The sequence below is a fragment of the Strix aluco genome, chromosome 11, assembly GCF_031877795.1.
Source record: "Strix aluco isolate bStrAlu1 chromosome 11, bStrAlu1.hap1, whole genome shotgun sequence".
Taxonomy (NCBI): Eukaryota; Metazoa; Chordata; class Aves; order Strigiformes; family Strigidae; genus Strix; species Strix aluco.
In genome coordinates, this window is record NC_133941.1 from 1,210,630 (window position 1) to 1,231,479 (window position 20,850).

General features: G+C 48.2%; 1 protein-coding gene across 6 annotated transcripts in view; it reads left to right on the forward strand.

The window, feature by feature from the left end:
• Nucleotides 1–19,232, forward strand: part of MGLL (monoglyceride lipase) — a 115,281-nt gene extending 96,049 nt beyond the window's left edge. For 5 of the 6 annotated variants that reach the window (XM_074836793.1, XM_074836794.1, XM_074836798.1 and 2 more), the window contains 5 exons: nt 513–649; nt 2,144–2,254; nt 8,399–8,488; nt 14,330–14,545; nt 15,512–19,232. In XM_074836793.1, the coding sequence (XP_074692894.1) occupies nt 513–649; nt 2,144–2,254; nt 8,399–8,488; nt 14,330–14,545; nt 15,512–15,637 (680 nt within the window). In that variant the 3' untranslated portion in view covers nt 15,638–19,232. The remainder of the gene's footprint in view (nt 1–512; nt 650–2,143; nt 2,255–8,398; nt 8,489–14,329; nt 14,546–15,511) is intronic. The other variant, XM_074836799.1, reaches the window with a different exon arrangement.
• Nucleotides 19,233–20,850: the final 1,618 nt, after the last annotated feature.

Consider the following 20,850-nt stretch of genomic DNA (forward strand, 5'->3'; position numbering starts at 1 on the left):
AGGCACTGGAAAAGGCTGTGTCCATGGCCCATTAAGTTTATAGCGACCATATCTAGTTAGAATTTTTCTGTTTCTTGCCAAGACACAGCAGTTATTGCTGCACAGTGAGCCATCAGCCTCCAGCAGCTGATCCCTGGGGCAAAAAATCCATTTCCCAGGATGCAGTGACCCACCATCTCTACAGCAAGGCAAGACAGCCCCTCTGCTCTCCTTACCCTGATGTCGAAGGCTGCAAGAGATTAGATCAGTACTCTTAGGTTTGAAGAGCAGGTAGAAACAGAGGGGGATGTAAGATTTTTTAAAAAAAATCAGATCGTGGCCAGTATGGCACTTTTTAAACAGCTCTTTGCTTCCTTTGTATTTCTGCAGCACTCTTTCTGTTGAGAGATGACTGCAGGAGAAGGTCAAGCTAGGACAGTCACAGTGCAACAGGCATGTTTCTGCTAAAGCCTTTCTTGACTGCAACCACTGCTTCGAATGACTCAGATGCATGCTCTCCTTTTCCCCTACAGTTGGCCACGGGCAGAGCGAGGGTGATCGTATGGTTGTCTCAGATTTCCACGTCTTCATCAGGGACAGCTTGCAGCACATTGATCTCATGAAGAAAGAGCACCCCGAGCTACCCATTCTCATTCTGGGGCACTCCATGGTAAGCACCGTCCCCTGCTCCTCCCGGCAGCACCCAGGCCATGCCGTAGCACGGTGGGACTCTTGCAGATGGGAGGAAACAGCTCAGCCCGCAGCAGGGAAAAAACTACAAGCAACCTTCCCTTTGGCTTCATTCCCCGACTGATTTGCCAGCATGCCTTACCCCACAAGATCTGTCTTGAGTATAGTCAGTCCTTAACTTTTCTACCCGGATCATGGCCCTAATTAGTGCCATTTGCAACAAAGGACCTATTTTTTACTAGGACCGTTCATTCACACCACCACCTCCCTGCATCATTGGGCTTCTTCCATTTTAACCAGTAACCAGGAGGTTAAGCCCTCCAAAGCTTTGTGAGCAGCTAGGGGATGAAGCACAAAAATACCCTGTAGCCTCATTCTGTTAAACAGCCTAACAGGAAAATGTACCAGGGATTAGGGCTGCAAAAACAAAGGCACTGATTTGGTGAACAGATCTGAAGTCTGATTCCGAGAGCACGGGCCAAATCCCTTTATTCAAGCTAGCAATATTCCCACTGATGTCATTGATCTGCTCTCCCTGCCTTCCCGGAGGAGAGGAAAATGAATAAGTTCTTTGGGATTCAGCCCATGCTCAGATAGACAGGCATTCTTGCATAAGAAGGCACGGCATGCTCTGAAGTGCTCGCTGTGCTCCAAAGCCACTGTAACAAGGAGCTAATTTCCCAGTGAGGTCTTTGAGATGCTTCTTGCTGCTACTCCATTTAACAAGCCCCTGGTTCTCCGGCAGCGTGGAAGTTCACCAAATATTTCCCTTAGCAACTAATCCTCTGCAAATTTTCCCGAGCAAGCCAGCCAGATCCCTTCTGTCCTCCACCCTGCACGCCACCAGCCCCTGTCCTCATGCAGGAGGGCTCAGCCTGGCTGGCCTTCAGCTCTCAGCCATGGACTGGGTGTTTGCTGTCAGGCCCTGGACGCAGCGCTGAGGGGCTGGAGGGGCTGGGGACACCGAGGAGAATATTTAACTTCCAGTAATTAGTGAAGATTTTCACATGCCGGGTGGCAGCACTGCCGTTGCCCAGGTTACCGGTGCCACGAGCATGGAACGAGCCCGGCTTCATGGCATCTTCCCAACGCAGCACCAGTCTGTCACGCTGACAGAGCCTCAACTTATTTTTCAAGTCCCACCTGAACTACCACTTCAGACATTTTCTTCTTAGTCCTTTTAACCGAGGAGGACACAAGGCATCCTGGGGAGCCGATGGACATTGCGCGGAGAGTTGAGTTCAGTGTGGCATGAGGGTTTATAGCAGGAGAACAGAAACCAGGGCTCTTCTCCCCCACAAAACCCAGACACTTCTAGTGCCCCTACACCTCCAGCCTCCCTCGCTGACCACACTGCGCTCTCACTGGGCAGAAATTTGCTTGTTTGGACTAAAACCCTTCCAGTAACAGGATTACTGTGCAAACGAGATGTTGACACCTGTGTTAAGCTGTGGGCTGTTATTTTGCATTGCAGGGAGGAGCCATCTCCATTCTGACAGCTAGTGAGAGACCCAGTGAGTTTTCAGGCATGCTGTTAATCTCTCCTTTAGTGGTAGCCAGCCCAGAAGTCGCCACTCCCATCAAGGTAAGAGCAGTCTCGCGTTGCACTTAGTCACCTCACTCTTCTGATGAAGGAAACGCGTTAAGACCTCTAGCCTTAAAATGCAAAACCCTGCTGAGATCTGTGCCACCTGGATGCCAGGCAATACTTCTCTTCTAAGTAAGTGCCTCCCCCACAGTCCCACCTACTTTTCAGAGGGGAAGTGAATCCTGAACTCATCCAGAAAAGCTTATTTAAATGAGAGTCAGATAACGATGCTACCTCGGGAGGTGGTAGCAGACTGTGCTTTCTTCACCACACCCTGTGGCAGCCCACACAGTGCCATCCTTTCCCTTCCTCTCCTACAGTTTTCTTCCTGACTCATACAGAGTCTGGTATAGTTGCAACACAGGCTGCTGGCTAAGTCAGGCCAGGGTTATTTTTGGCGTTTGGGGGATGACCAATTTCTAAACAAAACTAGTGCTCTTGAGTCCCAGGAATCCTTCATGAGCCTCAAAGGAGGCTTCCAGCTAAAGCCTCACTGCCCCGGCAGCGTCCCGTTTGGCCTGGTACCATAGCTGGTGCTTGTCCAGACCATCTAATTCAGTTGGCATTTAGGCTTTACCCCCCTCCCATTCACATCTCCCTTCCAGAGCTATTTCTGATCCAAATTTCACTGCCCAGTTTGTCCTTCCCTAGGGAGGCTCTGCAAGGCAACTGGCCCTCAGCTCTCCCCTCCTGTCTTGATTTTTAAAATAATAAACAACAATCCTAAAAGAAGCTGGAAGCAAAGGGAAGGACCAGCTAAGCCAGCAGGAAGGGTAGACCATCTCATTCCCACAGGACTCGTTCCTTTATCCTTTCTCCCTAGACTCTTCTCCTAGGGCTAGATTCTTGTTTTAATCTACTTCTAAGCTATTTCTCTTGCTTTTTTTTTCTTCTGAGAGAAAGGAAACAGATTGCCTCACTTTCCAGTATAATCCTGTCACACCTTCTGCTGTAGCCAAAGCCATCTACTGACCTCACAAATCGTTACAAGCACCAAAGGGTGCTTTTTAATCACCTCGCTCTTCCACTGAAGGAAACGCGTTAAGACCTCTGGCCTTAAAATGCAAAACCCTGCGGGGATCTGCACCACCTGGATGCCAGTCAATATTTTCCTTCTAAGTGCCTTCCCCACGGTCCCACCTACTTTTCAGAGGCAAAGTGAATCCTGAAGTCAGCCAGTCTGGGAAAACTTATTTAAATAGGAGTCAGAGCACCAAAGCACGCTTTTAGGGGGCTGGGAGCTGATTCTTCACAGGTGAGGCTATACCCGATTCAGCATAAGGGTCCCATCAGCACCAGTGCACTTGTTTTTTCTTACTTTGGAAAGGAAAAAAGTATGAATATTAAGAAAAAAAATAATACAGGGTTTGAATCTGAGAGACATTGTTAGCCTCCTGTTTCTAGTTCAGTCAAGGAAAATACAGAAAGATTTTCCTTCTAGAGCTGCACCTTTTGCTAGATGCTAAACCACTTCTGAAATAAGGAGTCACCAGTTCTGTGGGAACTAGTGTTACTGTAGTCTGGTTTCTTGCAGACCTGTACCAGATTGTTGCTTTATTTCAGTGTAGGAAATCCTAATCTCTAACTGAAGTATTTTGGAGGTGTTTATACAGTCTCTTTCCTAGAGAGTCTCTTGCATGCAGTAATACAAGTGCTCTTTCAAATCTATTGTTGCGTCTCAATACTGATAAAAAATTAATTATTCCTGAAATATCTCTGCTCTGTCAAATTTAGCTGAAATCAGTCCTGGAGTTGAAAAGGTATTTGCAAGAGGAAGGAGTGAAAACAGGCAGAGTATTCCTGCGTAAACCACATTTTCCCATAAAGCTGAGCTGAAAACACTTGTGTGCTTTTTTTTTCCTCTGGGAGCCAAAAAACATTTCATTGGTGTTTGTGCCCCTGAGGCACAAAGGCTTTGGTTTTCCCGTGGAACTGGTACTCTTCTCGGCCCTGGGCCATTTCCCAAGGACCATTGCATTCATCCCTTTGCTGGGGAATTTTCCAGCTGAGCAAGAATTTACCTTGGCCTAAACAAACGAGGGCTCAAGGCAACAATAACAGTGGTCCAGATTACACACTGGGTCCTTCAGTCTGTCTTAGAAATACCTTCCCTTGCTTCTGAACCAGCCCTGGCAGCAGCAGAAACACAGCACATTTCCTGCACTATGTGCAGGAAAATAAAATTCTGATCTGTGCAGAAACACGATTTCAGCAATGCCCTGTAAATCTTGTGTCCTGGCAGAAGCATCCAGTTGCAAATCCACTGGAGAGAAAGGGATCTTGCTGCCTTCCCCCTTTTCTTCTCAACTAATCTGGACAAAATTCAGCTCTGAATCTTCAACATTTCAAAGGATGCAAAGAGATGGGAGTCACATATGCTGGCAAGGAGCAGAGTAGGGGTAAAATAATATCTCCCACTACATTTCTGCTATTGAATGCTTTGAAATCAGGTGGGCAGGACAACCCCTTAGGAAATACTCCATAGTGATTAATCCTGTACTAACCTTCAGCCTATTCCTTAAGGACTCGGTACACAATATTCTTTCATTTTTTGTGTTTTCCATTTTGCCTCTTGCTGATCTGTTGCTTTCTAACCCAACTGGACATCATGTTGTTCCAGTACCTGAGGGTGTCCCAATCATGCAGCCTGAATCTGCACCCACCAACAGTGCAGAGGACTTCTTCTAAAGATATAGTCAAACTGGAAGAAAGTACTATTTTAAAATCTCTTATTTTGGCTTTGCTCTGGTCTGTCTGGTTTAGCAGAGATGTTAGTCATCAAACATATATGAGTTGGCTTGTTATCCAGTTACAGAGACATCGTATCTGATACATATATCAGATCATGTCCCTGATACCGTATCTCCCCAATAACACTGTTCAGTTGCCCTCAACCTGATCTCGGGAGCTCACCACAGTGTCTCTTCCAGAGACTTTTCAGCTTAGTCAAATGAGCCTGGCTAGCTTAACCAGTGCAAACATCACATTTTTGTAAATCTACCTCATTTGTAGCTGAAATGAACTAAAGGACATTCACACAAGCAGTTTGGCAAGCAGAGGTCATGGGAGAGAGGAATAAGCACATCAAGGTGTGGAAGAAACAGGGATTGCTCCATTCAGAAGAAAAGTGTCTACACTGCAAAGCATCCATATAGTTAAACTAATGCAAAAAACATGAAATCAGCTTTAAGTTACACTTCCAGTTGAGAGACAATATTCAGCCATCTATTTCAATCTTATCCTGAGATGTTTTTCACAGACAGGGAAGGGCTGGATTTGAACACTGTTAGTATTTCACACACCTGCAGTAACCTTGAGCAGCTCTAATAACCACTGCAACATAGTACCAGCCTCAGCCCAACCAGTCATAGCCCCATGATTGCATTACCCATTCTCAATCATTTGGGAGCTATTCTCCCAAGAACTGACACTGCCACTTTTCACCAACAGGGAGATAAACTCTTCCTGTATCACATATAGCCAGCATTTCAACAACACGGCTTTTAATTTAAGTCTGGCACGTCACAAACTGTAGCACAGTGCTCGCAAAATCAGTGAAGGCCCAGGGGAACCTCCTGATTTTTTTATTATAACATAAAATTTTATTTTTGTGGCCATGACCTTGCCTCCAAGAGTCATCAAAATTACATCTGAATTTTGAGGGTGTGGTACCTGTTGGAGGGAATGGAGCGTTTCCCACAGATCTGAAGACTGTGTGAGGGATGGTGGCAGAGTCCTTTCACAATCAGTCCTATAGACCAATGTTACTTCTGTCTGTGCATAAAAGAGAGTTTTTATGCACCCAGGGAGTGTATATATATGTGTGTGTGTGTGTGTGTGTGTAAGTACATCTGTCATGGCCATGTACAGGGCCTGGTGCTTCTCTTGTACAGCTGAACACCAGAAATCACTTCACTGATAGCCCCAACCCAGGACGGTATGTGCTGCTGTACTTGTGGTCAGAGCCAGACGGATCTTTGTAGCGGTTTAGCAGTCAGCTTGTGACTCAGTTTAGCAAAACTCCAGGTATGCACAAAAACTTCAAGAACATTTCCAAAGCGTGTCACGGAGGCAAGGTCATCAGAGGCTGTGGGATTGGGATGATAAGCATATATCAGTTGAACAGAAAAACGGCCATACTGAATCTGACAAAAGCCTGCCTAGCCTGTCTCCAACAAGGAAGAGCCTGAGAAAGAGCATATATGCAGTTCTGCTTTCCTTGTCACACCTTCCCCGCCTTCAGCACATCATTAGGCTGGTGTATTGTTGCTCATATGAGAGGAAGATTCAAATTTATGCTCCTTCTGCAAAATCCCTATTGCAGATCCTTGGGAATGTAAATACACACGTACCAAGCAGACACAGAGCAGAATCCCCATCAAACTCATGGCTTCTGGAATTTGAGGATATATCAACTAAGTTCCTTCTTTGGCCAAATTTAAAAGTAAGCAAAGAACCCATCTTCCAGAAAACATGCCATCTTTTGTGTGTCATCTTGGACCTAAATATCTGTGGCCTTAACACCAACTTACCGATCTTCTGGCCAATACTCTGAACAGATCTTGAGAGAGCATCAGCTAACCTCTCATGCCAAGGTGTTTCCTCCTGAATAAGCAGTCATTAGGCGTAAGAACTCACCCTAGCTCTTAACTCAGGCTCCAATTTTAGGGCAGCCTAATTGCCTGAGGTTGTCATGATAATGTTTGGAGACAGGCGCTTCAAGACCATTATTCGGATGCTAGAGGTGTTCTGGGGGGTGTTTCTCTCACTCCCTTTACTCTATAAAGAAAGCCTAGGACAACTGCACTTCTTCCAACCTAGACCTCAGCTAGATGTCTAAAGTTACTTGGCGTATATCTCGGTCATTGTACGTGGTTGGAGAGAAGCAAAACTGTTACAGTGTTGTCAGCACAGAGAGTCCATAACCTTGCCTAGGATTCATGAAGGTGCATTTCTCATATCATCGCTGCCTGGAGTTAACACAAAGAAAACCCCATTCCTGCTTGTTTGTGCCATAAGCTCATACTTGCATTGGTGTGGATATGTTACTTTAGTAGCCTAACTCCAGAGACCTCAGCAGAAGTTAGTTTTGCTGACAGTGTCATAGCCAGTGAGGGGCTCCATATCCTGACAGACAGTGATACTGGTTGTAGCCACCCCAAGGCACAGACATGTTTCCAAATCTGCTGTGAGTCTTCACGGCTTTTCACTCTCAAACGACTTTGACATCAGCCTTGCGTTCTTCCTCTGATATCACAGTTACTCTGTTGTGTATCATCTGTGATCTGAAATGTTAGGGAGCGCTTCAGCAGTGACTACACACCAGCAGAAACAGAGAACAGAGGTGACAGCCTACCTGCAAGTGTTGGCTGTGAAGACAAAAGGGCCATAAAACAGACCTACAAACACTCATTGCATATTTTCTGATTTAAGTGGTGATCACTTAATTAAAGACAGCTATCAGCGATCAGAGCAGAACCCTGGTATCAATGTGCTTGGAGTGCTGTTGAAATGAAAGATGTTACCCTTTCTTCTGCCAGTAGGTTCGAGCCTGGGCTGCTGAATGCTTTTGTGTTTCATTCCCAGGAGACAAGTGAGCAATGGATTGCCTTAGCCAATGCATGCACATTTTGCTGTTTATTTACAGGTTCTCTGGAGAATATGCTTATGAAAAAGAGTGCAGCCTAGGCAACTACTGCACATTGCACCGAACATCACTTAGGCACTGCAGGCTGAAATCAGAGATGTGGCAGCAAGGAAGGGGCAGTAAAACAACAAAACCCAGCCCTTCCAAGGGCTGGAAAGGGCTTTTCCTATCAAAGTGCTCAACTGAGGCCTTTTTAGAAATTAACTTGAGAATGAGAAAGAGGCAAAGTAAAATGAAGTTGTGATGTTGCCTGTGGACGGGCAGCTGACGGCATTTCAGACTAGCACACCCACTCCCTGATCCCAGGAGCAGTTTAAACACTTTCTCTTTAAGAGAAATGTTTTAAATATAGGACAGATCTTTCTCCAGCGTCAGCTGACATATCTCAACTATTTAACTTCCATGCTGATTCCCACCAGCTCAGGATTTGGCCCTCTTGTGTTATCTCTCTTGCTCTAACTAGCTCTTTAGCTGTTTGCTTTCCTCTCCCACAGGTTTTTGCAGCGAAAGTGCTCAACTTTGTTCTCCCAAACCTGTCACTGGGATCAATAGATCCAAATGCAATTTCCCGGAACAAGAAGGAGGTGAGAACCTTAATGCCATTTAAAGTCACTGCATAGTCAGTATCTTGTCCCAGTCCTGCCATTTCTCTTTAAGAAAAAAACCAAGTGTTTTGCTAAATCATGAGGGCAAGATCTATGCTGGTGTAAAAAGGTGAAACATATCTAAGTCAGTGGAACTGACTGCACATAGCAGAAGACTGTGGGAAATCAGCTGTTCTCCCTTTGGTACACCTCTGGGTACAGGACAGAGCAGAGCCCTGTGCTGTGGTTGCGCTGGGAGACATGTGGGAACCATGTTTGTCTGTGCTCCACCACCACCGCTTGTCGCAGCGGCAAAACCCAACTCACACAGGTTACAAACACACTGCTAAAGTCTATTTTTCCAACCCTGCTCTTTGCTGTGAAACTGTGCAAAACCCTACAGTCCTGGAGATGGGTTCTGCTGCTTGCAAACCAGGATCACGTTGTGCTGAATGCATTCCAACAGAGGAAAAGAGCATGCTTGCCCCAAAAACCTCACTACAAGGTCTCCTGGATCACACGCTGGCCTTTCCAAACAAACAACGTATTCTTGCTGCACCTGAGAATAATACTGAACCCAGCTGCAGTCGAAGCAGCCGCTGTAACAACCCAGTTCCAGCTCCACCACCGCGACTGTGCATGGAACTGTTCCAGGGTGAAGTTTTTGTAGTGTCACCATAGCTTGGGACTCTTCTCCCATTCATACCCACTCCTAGTAGTAACTGTTGCTATCACTGGCAAAACCAGACGTCATTGCAACTGCTGCAACAACACTTAACGAGGGTTTTCCTTCTCACTGTTGTGGGAGGAGTGAAAGGAGGGAAGCAAGAACTGTAAGTGAATGAAGGTGCTTTGGCTGGACCCAGAACTTGGTGCATTTCAGAAATCAACTTGAATGATAGAAAAGGGCACCCAAGGATGCCTCAAAAGAGAGAGCTTCGCTGGTGTAGTGGTTGGTTGTTCCTGTGCTCCCACATAAGCTCACTGACAGCTGCTGTAATTTTTCCTGCTGTTCATGCAATGGTTCAGATCTTAAGTAGAAGTTAATAAATTGCCTTCCTCTGGGGAGGCAGCTCGACTGGCATTAGAACTGAAGCTGAAAGCATCAGGAGCAAAGCCGATGTCAAGCGGCTGTGTGAGTGCAATGCATTCAGCTTCGGCATATCCCACCTCTTTGACTCACCCATTCAGTAAACTGGAAAGCAAAGTCTCCCAGGATAGCCTCAAGGCTTTCAGGGTTGTTTCTTGGCTCTGCCGAAGAGTTTTTTTGGTCAAACGACTTTCAGTTGACTTATCTGTGAACAGAGCATAACATTTCACTGAGTTGGAGGTGGAAAGATTCAAGGAGCAGAGAAAAGGCAGACAGAGTAGGTTCTGGGAAACTGTCAGGACTAGCATGGAGCGAGTTCTTGTGCATCCACTGATGCACCATATGATATATGTTCTTAAGGCTGCACAAAATATATACTTGAGAAGAAGGCTGATTCCAGTCAAGCTACAGAAACCTGTTTTTAATTACATTCAGCTGCCATAACTTGTTGCATATAATTCAGAGAAAAGGTTTAAATTAGGCAATCAATTCACTAAAATCACACAGAGGAAAGTTTTCACTTCTGCATTTGTATTTAGAGGCTAAAAGCAATCAGTGCTCTGGAGGAGGAGAGGAATTTGAGGGTGTCACCTGAAGAGTAAGCGTGGCTGGGATATGTGGGTCTTTGCCTGCTTCTGCACTGATGTGTTGTGTAACACTGAACTCCGTGCTGCAGCTGGTCCTTAAGGGTGGCAGTTTTAAAAACACCTCTGACAGCTGGATCCTCTGCTGGAAGGTGCTAGTGCCACACTAGATAGCTTTACAGAAGAAAAGTGATGATGTGAGGACATCCTGAATAATAATGCATTTAGAAAAGTGTCAGTGAGCTCCCTTAATTTGGAGCACAATATTGAGTGAGCATTTACATGTTGGGGTCATGGTAGGAATCACCACGGCAACCACAGGACATAGTTTATAATAAATGCTATTGTGTTGTCTTTCTACCCAAATATTTGCTCCTGTTCCCTCTGCTCTATGATGCTCCAAGTCTCAAGAGCTTCCTTTGAGCATTGGTTTTCCTCTGCCCTCTGCCCTTTCCGCAGAGCAAGGGGAAGCCTTTTGCAGTGGATAAAACTGTAGGTCTGCTTCATTAGAGTCTGCTGATAATGGAGCAGTCCTCAAAATGAGACAACAAACCCCTCCTGGCTGTGCTGCCTGCACACCTGCAAGTGAACACACAGCTGGCATAGCAGCTGTGGATTGTGATGTAAAGTGCTTTCCTGACCATCTTCAAACAGCAGGATTTGAGGCTCCAGGCACTTACTGAAGCCAACACAGCATCTCAGCCCTCTGGCTGCCTCTAACACACAGTCCACCCTCCTCTTGGACTCAAGACGGGCAGCTTCAAAGCACACAATGTGCTGGAAACATCCATTATTTATATGTTAAACACATTCTCCTGCCAGACCAACTTTCTATTCTCTAGAAATATTTTTGGGACTTGATCCAAGAATTTCCTGATGAGATTGTGTTCCCAGCAGGCTGTCCTCAGGGTGGAGGGACTGAAACACAGGATGGTATGGAGATGCTTGATCTGCTTGCTACATCAAATGCAAGAGACACAAAAGAGAGCAAGAAGCAACCTTAAAAACCCAGTCCTGTTATTCCAAGGAAGAAGAACATCACAGGGGTGGGCACCCCTTTTCCCCACTAATCTTTGTTTGCTGCTGTTGATTTCAGTGGAATAGTCCCCATGACTTTAGACTTGTTCCTGCAGAGTCCACATAGGATGAGGCTGCAATTATGTTATAATTAATTTATTGCTCTGCAAAATGCAAAGGGAAGTTGGAGATGTCTAAGCAGGGGAATGTAGAGCAGCAGGAGCCCTGATGGTTGCTTCTGTCCTAGAATTACATAAAGACAAAAAAGAGCTGTTGTGACAGCCTCTGCAGAGCCCTTGCTGGACCCGTGGCTGAAGGCAGCCGCAGGCTCTCCCGGGGTCACCCTGACCCGCTCTTACCCGCTGTCTCTGAGCCAGCGGGAGCTCTGAGCTTGCAGGATTTGCATTTTATAGCTTTCAGAGTGTAAAGGCAGTTCCCTGTCTTTTCCCTCTTTCCCCAGCAAGCTGCTGCTTTGCACTCGGCCCATCCACTGACCATTAACTCTGACAAAGATTCCTGTTCATTGACTGGGAACAGGATACTCCCCCTGCAGTCCTGATCGATCTGGGTTGGGATTGGGTTATTATTTTTTTTCCCCTCCCATCATCTACACAAAAATATTTGTTGGCTGCTCAGTAGCTCAAAAATCCCTGTTCTTTCAGAAAAGAACAGGAGAAAGAAAGAAACCCATTAGGTCATTCTTTTAGCATTTATGGGGCGGGGGGGGCAGCTCACATGAATTCATCAACATTGTTTTACTCCATGGTAAGAGAATTTCTGTCAATCCATCCACCCACCGCTCCTGATTCCCTCCCCTGCAAAGTCCTTCATTTGTTGCCTTCAATTAAAAAAAAAACCCTACAAAATAGAAAGAAACCCATCTCAAAGATGCGTTGCTTTAGCGCAGTGCTGTGACATAGACCCAGACAAGTAACTCCCAGATTAGGCTGAAGCCAGTTGCAGAGTAGCCAGTGCAACACAGTGGTTTTGCTCAAAATGCTGGTGAAAAGTCAACATGTTTGGCTGAAAATATCAGAGTACACCCAGCTGTCAACAGGAAAACTAGCAACACCACCCCGGGCATTGGTGTTTTGGAAGTCAAAGCAGAACTTTTTCCATGAGCACATTCACGAGAGGATGCTTCTTTCTAAACATAAGCAGCTTCCTGCCCTCGTGAAGCACTTTGCAGAGGAGGGAAGGTATGGCAGGCAGGCAGGCTGAGTGGTGTAGGGGATAGAGGATGTGGGTGGAGGTTTCTGGACCAACAAGCTGGTTGGGCACTGGGAGGGTCCGTGTGGAGCCCAGAGGACCTTGTGTTCAGCCTCTCTGCTTCCTAGAGCCTTTAGCAGGAGCAGAGGATGCTCAGCGTGTCTGAAGAGTGGATTCTTTTACCTTAACCACAAGCTCATCGCTGCAGTGGCCTCTTACAGTGTTTTCCAAACCCTCCACATGCATGGGCACTTGCTTCTTTGAAAAGGAGATACTATGCATAAGATCCTCGTATGTGGTGAGAGACTGCTACCTGTCTCCCTGCCAAAAACTACCCCTCTCTTCAGAGTAGCCATGACCTTGCACAGAGGCCAAAACACAGCGATGGTCTTAATCAAATACTAGAAACATCTGCTGCATCCAAGGGTCCCTAAATGGATGCTACAACAACTTAAATTTCTTTGGTCCAACTCCAGCACAAATTAGAGTAGCTCTATGGCTGTCACTGCCTTGACCATCCTCAGCACTGTGGGCTGGGCCTGCAGGGTGCCAGCCCCTAATAGTCCCAAATTCCCACCCACTGCTTCCCCTTGCTGCACTCGGGTTCAAGCAGCAGGAGATGGTGGGGACTGGAAGCAAGAAGGTGATGGGGAAAGACTTGTGAGCACCAACATGCCTTGCTGCCAGCAACATCTTCCAGTGCTTCATGCTCCAACACATTTGAGATGATGAGGAGGAAAACTGGCTTTACACCCTCTGGCAAACGAGTGCCCCCAGCCGGGAAAGCCCCCCCCCCGCATAGTGCCCTTCTGCCACCTTGATAATCTCATCTCACAGGGAGATGAATGCAGAATCCACGTCAAAGCCTTCCTGGCTTCTCTGCAGGGACCAGCAGGCCACACCATCCTGCTACCGTGTGTGTCTGTGCCTACACCTGTACATGTCCCTGGGGTGGCCTTGTGGGCCACCTCCCACCCGTGGTCCCCTCAGGCCAGGCGTGTGCCACAGCAAGAGGGCCTCAAGTTTCTGCAAAGCAAGGAGGATGTGAACAGACCCCACTGCCTGCGAGGAGAGAAGGAGACTCTTTTTGGCTAACCTATAAATAACCATCATTTCTATAAACATCTGCCAGCGTTGGGAGAAACTGGAGGCTGCGCCAGAGACCAACCCATAATCAAAGCATTCTGGCAAATATTGAGATGGCAGTGGCTGTGTGGGCCGTCTCCATGTACAGTATACAAATATTTACTGTAGATTTGCCTGCTGCAGTAACTACTCGTTCCTAGCAACTTTCTGCACCAGCTCTTGTACATTTTTATCCTCTCACAGTCTGGCTGAGCAAGTTGTTGACCTTTTTTTTTTTTTTTAACCATCATTTGCTGTCTCAGCTGTGCACATTTTTCACCCTGAGAGGATCCCTCAGCTTTGCAGTCAGATGTGATGGTTGTCTGTAGGGGTAAGTCATGGTCTTCATCCCCAGGGAAAGAAGGTGAAAAAGAAGAACATCTGAGCCCTCAGCAGAGATGATAAGTACCCAGAGAACATCAGCTTTCAAGCAACGCAGTCGAAGAACCCTCTGCAGAAGAGGTGTCACGTTTGAGTGACAGAAGGACATGGCAGAGGAGAAAAATGCAGGCAGATGCCCCCACAGAAACAGTCTCTGTCTGACACTGGTTGTTTGCCTGCAGAAAGAGTTTTGGCTTGAATATTTTCTAGTGATGTAGGAGAGAAACATGCAGCAAGGAGCAAGCCAGGTGGTGTGAGCAGTTCTGGGCAGCCACAGTAGAGACCTCGATCCTGAGTCTGATGGCAGGATGTCCTGACAGAGCAGGAAATGACTGTGCAGGCCAAGGGAAGAGATTCCTCACCACCAGGCTGATTTGCTTTGACTGTTCTGCATGAAATATTGCTAACCTTAAATTACCTCTTTCTCCCTGCCAGATGGAGTCTTACACATCTGATCCCTTGGTTTACCACGGTGGCATGAAGGTCTCCTTCGTCATCCAGCTGATGAACGCCATTGCCAGAATCGAGCGAGCTCTGCCCAAGCTGACTTTGCCCATCCTGGTGCTACACGGCTCTTCTGACAAGCTCTGCGACATCAAAGGGTCATATTTACTGATGGACACAGTGCAGAGTCAGGACAAAACGCTCAAGGTCATCTTGCTTTCTTGATTTTTAGGGTATTATCCTGTCAGCAGTGGCCTGAGCATGAGTGACTGTGAGGGGAAGGGAGCCTGCTGCACTCCGCAGAGCTGGAGGCAAAGCAGCGCTGATGCATTGGTGAGACCGAGCAGGTCACAGCCCCTTTCCCTGGGAGGTGGCCCAAGTGCAGCCCTCCCTGGGCACAGTGGGGTGGCCTCTCACCAGCTGCAACCAGTCTCAAGACCTGACCCAGCAGTGGCTGTGTACCTGGAGGGTCTCGTGGACGTGATGCAGCTTGATGTAGCAGTAGGGTGAGGCTCATAAGCAGGTAAAGTGCTGACCCCAAAAGCTCTTCTGGACAACGCCAACTGTGTGAGCACCAACCATACCTCACGCCCCAGCATGTAAAGGTACAGGGAGGGCCCTTCCAAAGTGCCCCGCAACAAAAGCCACTTCACATCTGCTCATTTCAAGAGAGCCACAGCTGATTAACCAATTGTTAGCACATGAATGAGCCTGAAAGAGAGACAGGGAGACCAAGGGAAAGCTTTTGTCATTGGAAAAATAACTGGATAGTTTGGGCATAAAAGGAGTAAAATTGCACAAAGCATGATGGGAACATCCCCCATTGTCCTTTAAACTCCAAGGGCATGATAAGTATTTCCTCCTTCTTGGTAGGATAAGAAGCAAGAAATAGATGGGGCTGGGACATGATTATCTTCCTGAAGGGCAGCAGGGCGCCTGGGTAAGGCACGGACACCAAGCTGCAATGCCAATGCCTTCCTGCTTGCAGAGGGCCGGCATTGCCACTGGCATCTCTTTGATTTCATAACCTGCCACATCTAGGACAGAAGCCTGACGAGGTGTGGGCAGGACGTGTTGGACCTGTGGGTGTTGATGAGAGGGGACTGAAGACTGCTTTGTTCACGCAGATTTTTTTTTTCCCTGTGCTAATCTCCGCTCTCTCCCTGGTTGCAGGTGTATGAGGAAGCCTATCATGCCCTCCACAAAGAGCTGCCTGAGGTCTCTACCTCTGTCTTCACAGAAATACTAACATGGATTGGCCAGAAGGTCTCAGCAGCTGGGGAAACCAGCCATACTTAAGAGCAATTGGTTTTGCAGCTCTTACCGGGGTTTTCTGGGAATAGATGCTTTTCTTAATAGAAGTCTCTCTGAAAAAGATAAGGGAAGGTGGGGGGAGAGGCAAAGGGTGGGGCATTTTACATTTGCTGATGTAAATGGCCATTACTCTACTCTGGAGAAGAATTGATGGCTGTGGGAGCAGCCCTCAAAGCTTTCCAGACCGGGTGACTTTACTGAAATGCCCCTCACACACCAAACTTCCCCCACCACTCCCCCTTCTCTGCTTGCGCTGGGGTGACAGGGGTGTATTTATACTGCAATAATTTTTGGTATGTTAAAGAAGTCAGTATCTTCCACTTCATGGTTTTGATTCCAGGTGCATACAGGCCCTTCCCTATCCCCACCATCCAGGACCTTAAAAGCCCTGGTCCTTGAGAGGAGAGCAGTAACAAACGTGCTGGGTAACGAGGAGAGGCTAAAGATGGAGCTGACAGCTCCCTGGAGGTGAAAGGCTGGTTTTCAAGGTCAGACCCCTTTGGATACGGCCCTTTTTAAACAGGCCGGACCGGCGGAGGCCATAAAGACAGCTTCCCCCACCACCCTGCACAGCCTCGGTGAGTTTGCACTCGGCAAAAGCGTGTTGAACAGCTCTTTACTTTTCATCATCAGAGCAGGATCCCAGCGGGGAGAGGACAAATGTGGAATCAAACCCACTTAGCACATTCAAAAACCATGCTTTTCCCAATGCCAAACCTCATCTCTTCTGTAAAATGAACTATTATGTAAATATTCCTAGGGGCTGCTTTTTTTCCTTCCCTTTTTTTTTATTCTTTTGAAATTAATCATTTGCTCTACTGAAACTGAAAAAGCAAAGTCAAAGTTATAAGAGAATATAGTAATATAATATATGATGTATATAGAGGTGACTGGGAGCTGGGGAAGAAGTGGGAGGAGAGTCTAAAGAAGGGGTTAATTGTTCTTTCTCCTGGCAAGGAATAATGTTGTCCTACCGGGATCCAGTCCTCTCACCATAACTTTACAGTCATAATCTGTTGTTTTCCTTCATCAGTTGGAAAATGTCCTGAAAATAATGCTAGAGAGAAGCACAGAGCATCTGGTGGGTGGGGATTAGCAGTGGGTATCCTCATGGTCCACCGGTTTAGCAGGAGACCCACAGCGTGAACAGAGATCCCGGCCAAGCTGGCCCTGGTCTCTCCTAACGAGCACAACCCCCTCGGGCAGATCCGTGAGCTGAGGGGCCGAGCTCACCCCTTTGGGCCCCGTGGGGAGCCGAGGGCAGAGAACAGGGTGCAGTCAGCCGTCCAGCATCTGCCTTGCTGCACTGGGGCACCTAGGCTGCCGGGGAGGAGCCTGTGGCCTGGTGCCGGGGTGCAGACAAGCCAAATCCTGGAGCTGCTCAGCTCTGTGGTGGCAGCAGGGTGAAAGCAAAGACTTTAGGGCCAGTTGTGGAGCAGAGGTGTTGCACGGATACAGCAGAAGCTGCGCAGTGAGCACAGCCTGGCCGCGCGGGTCACCTTGTCCGAGGGGGTGGCCCTATTTCTGAAGACTCTTCTTGGCACGAGCCAAAGGGAAGGGGTTTAACCTGCGCCTCTCCCTCCAGTTTTGCAAGAAGAAAACACCTGCAAATGTTGCACCATGAGAGCGGGGCACCTCCCCCAGTGACAAAGCAGCCCCCTCACTGCCCTCCCTGGCAGCACTGGGAGCCCTGAGCCGCTGTCACCAGGGCTGGATCCCACCTGCGACAGCCGTGGGGGGTCACCCACCTCTCCTCCCTTTGAAACCAGTTCTGGCAAGATTCAGGAAAGGGACCTCTGTGCAATAACACTCAGAATCAGGGCTCAGTCCTGCTCGGATGAAGGATGTGTAGACGCAGGTTATGGCCTTGTAACTGCCCAAAGGGGCCCGGGTCAGGAAAGCTCTTTTGTACAGGTTGATCCAGGCACTTTCACACTTTTATTTTCTTGCCTCTAAAGAGAGGAATGCGCTGTCATTCTCCCAGCAACACCAGCTTTGGATTCAAATACAATTCCAGTGCAATCAGCTGTGCTCACCAGCCCCTGCTAAACCTTTGGTGACACTTGCTGTGGGAAGGAGGCGATGCACAGGCCCTGCTCTGCATCATCCAGCAGCCTGGCTTGTTGCAATTTCCATTCCCTGAGCGAGATCCCTCCTTGCCAGATGCTGCTGGGGAAAGACAGCAAGAAGAGAAACACCACAGTGGTGAAAAACCTCACCCGCTTCTTCAACTGGAAGGGGAATCAAGTAGGTGCGATCCAGTGGCGACAGATGTTGCGGGAGTAGGAGCAAGATGATAACTTAAGGATGGGATTTTTGAAAGCACTTTTCCCGAGGAAGTCAGGAGGAGTTAATCAATGCTCACTCACATTCTTTACATCCCTTCCCAAAATGACAAGCACTTTGTGGGGGGGAGGGAAGTGACCCTCCAGCAGGAAGGTCAGAGCCCGTCTGCTCCCTCAAACCTGGCTTCAGGCAGAGGAAGGTCCGTGGTCAGTGCCTTTGCTCAAATGTGTCCTTTCACCCCAGAAACATCTGCAGCTCAGCAGAAATAAAAGGAAACCAATTACATTGATCTGGGGGAGACTTGTCCCTCTGCCTAGCTAAGCTCAGCAGTGGCATGTGGTCTGGGGAAGCTGTGTTTGCAAATCAGGTTAACAAACAAAAAGTTGAAAGAACAACAAGAACAAAAAAGCCAAATAAGCCAAATAAGCCCCAAGCCCTGGCACAGCAGTGTTTATTGCCACCCTCAGCCAGTTTTCTGAAGAGTTATCTTCTGGGGAAATTAACACAGGGAAACCTACCCAAAAAAAGCCCCAAAGGCTGCGGTAGCACCCGCCTCCAGGCCGGCTGCTGAGCCCTGTGCAGGTGGGGAAATGGGTGCAGAGGGAAGGAGCCAGGAGCAGATCAGTCCCGGTCACTTGAGATGCTGATTTGCACCAGCTGCAGCCCAGCCTGCGCAGTTCAGCTCTCACTGCTGTTGCTGATCCCTTACTCTGCCTGTAAGCTACTTTATATTGACCCAGTTAGGTTTCACCATGGCCCAGAGGAATTCTTCCTTCGCTGCCCAGATTAGTCATGAGCAGAGCTGCTGCCAAGGGAAATGTAATTAAACTCCATTTTCAAGCGGCAGGTACCATCTGCAGGGAGCACAGCTGCCCTTACGAACGATGCTGTGCAGGGCCACTCCAGAGACTGCTCTGCCTCTGAGAATAGGTGGCACTCACGACTGAGCAATAGCGATGTGTAACTACTGTATATCTCACCACCTGTAGCACTGAGACCGTTCCCCACTGCCTAACCCACAACATTTTCTATTTAGCCTGTTCTTTTTATATCACTCACCTCAGCACACTGCCAGCACAACCCCGTTGAGATCACATTTACTTTTCCAAGTGATTTCTGAGCTTGTCTCTCTTGTTGTGTTCCAGTTCAATAAAATACACTTATATATATATACATATATAAAAACATATATACATACACATGTATTTTCAGTGGGAAAAACCATATACAAGTTTAAGATTCTTAAAGGAATACAATGTATATTGCAACTAATAATAAAGTTATGTTTTCTGAACAGAGCGCATTTGAGGGCATCACTAGTGACTGCCGTCCCTCCTGAGGGTGAGATGGGAAAGGTGAGGAGGTATTAAATTGCTGTTCAGCTTGTGGAGGAGGGGGCTGTGGCCCCTTGATGCTGCCAAATTGCCGTTGTGGACGGTGTCTGCTCCCCAGCTGCTGCGGACTGGGGGTCTGGGGGCAGCCCAGCCTCATGGAGGCCTGAGGTTCCCTTTCTGCTTCAAGCTCAGCTTTTTGGAAAGCCCTGAAATCCACAGCCTCAGGCCAGTATTTGCTATAGCCCAATAAAAAATCAGCTTGGGGCAATGCAGGTGTAAGATGTCTTTAAAGTCTTACTTTGACCCAGCAGGGCTCTCTGTCTGGGTAATCCCAAGGACAGCCAGCTCTACCCTCCCCGCAGTCAAAGCTTGCTTTTTTAAAATTGTAACTGAGGTGCTAACTTTACGAAAAAAGAATAGAAAAAAAAAAAAATTCCTTGACCCAAATGCTTCCCCCACCCCAGATGAAACAGCAGTCTGGAGCCAGTGGAGGAGCCTGGAGTACCAGGCAAGCTCAGCCTGCTTCAAGACCTGGTTCCCATGCTTTTACAAGCCTGTTAAAATATTATGTTGGTCCTGAACTGCACCCAACTCAAACAGGAAGCATCTGCACCGCAGCCAGGAGCAGCAGCCATTTAAATCCTACCTTTTGCCCCCAGCTGTGACTGCAGAGAAGGCTAGGGCGAGGGTTTGCTGCTCTCTGAGCTCCCCAGCAGTGCCCAGGAGCTGTAAGCGCCCCTGGCTTATCCAAGCCCAGAGCTCTGCTGTTGGGGGGCCCTACGCTGCAGAAATGTCTCCCCTGAGACCCAGCCACAGGGTTCCCTCCTGCCTCCCTCCCTGGGCAGAGGTCAGGACGAGCTGCTGCGTTTGCCAGGGCTCCCCACCCCAAAACGGGGGACAACTACTGCAGCAGGGGACAGATGGGACGGCAGGTCCACACCCTCTGCCCAGAGCCATTAGCAGCACCAGACCCAACCTGCAACCTCCAGCAACTCATTTCATCCTCCTCGCGCCTCGAATCGCTCAATCAAGAGAACAACATTCTCTTCCCGCAGCCCCGCGCGGGCTGTACGTCTGCTCACACCCGGCTCGCCGGGTCAGAACCTCCGGCCGAGGACTTTGATGCACACCACCACAGAGAGCAGAGCCGGGGCTTTTTGCTGAGCCGTGGGCACGCGTGATAGTAAGGAACATCATTAGTAACAAGATTTGCTTTAATACCGGCAAGTCTCGGCTCTTTCCCCTGGTGCGCAGACCACCGTGCTGGGAGAGGGAGCAGCCCAGGAGGGAGGGGATGGTCCCGTGCAAGCCCAGGAGCAGCACTGGCCCAAAGCAGCTGGCAGTGCAGTTTTCCCAGTGTCACCACCCGGTGCCCGGCGAGCTGCCACAGCCACAGGTGGCCTTTCTGTTTTTAGCATGTGCTTCTAGTCTGATCCTGCCAGTCTGCGGGAACCGTGAAGCTTTTTGCCTTTTTCTCTTCCCCCAGCCTGTGCTCGTGTTACCCAAAGCTGGCACTGGGGGTTGGTGCAAGGTGGGGACCAGCTGATGGTAAAGCAGAAGCCAGAGCAGTGCCGTGGG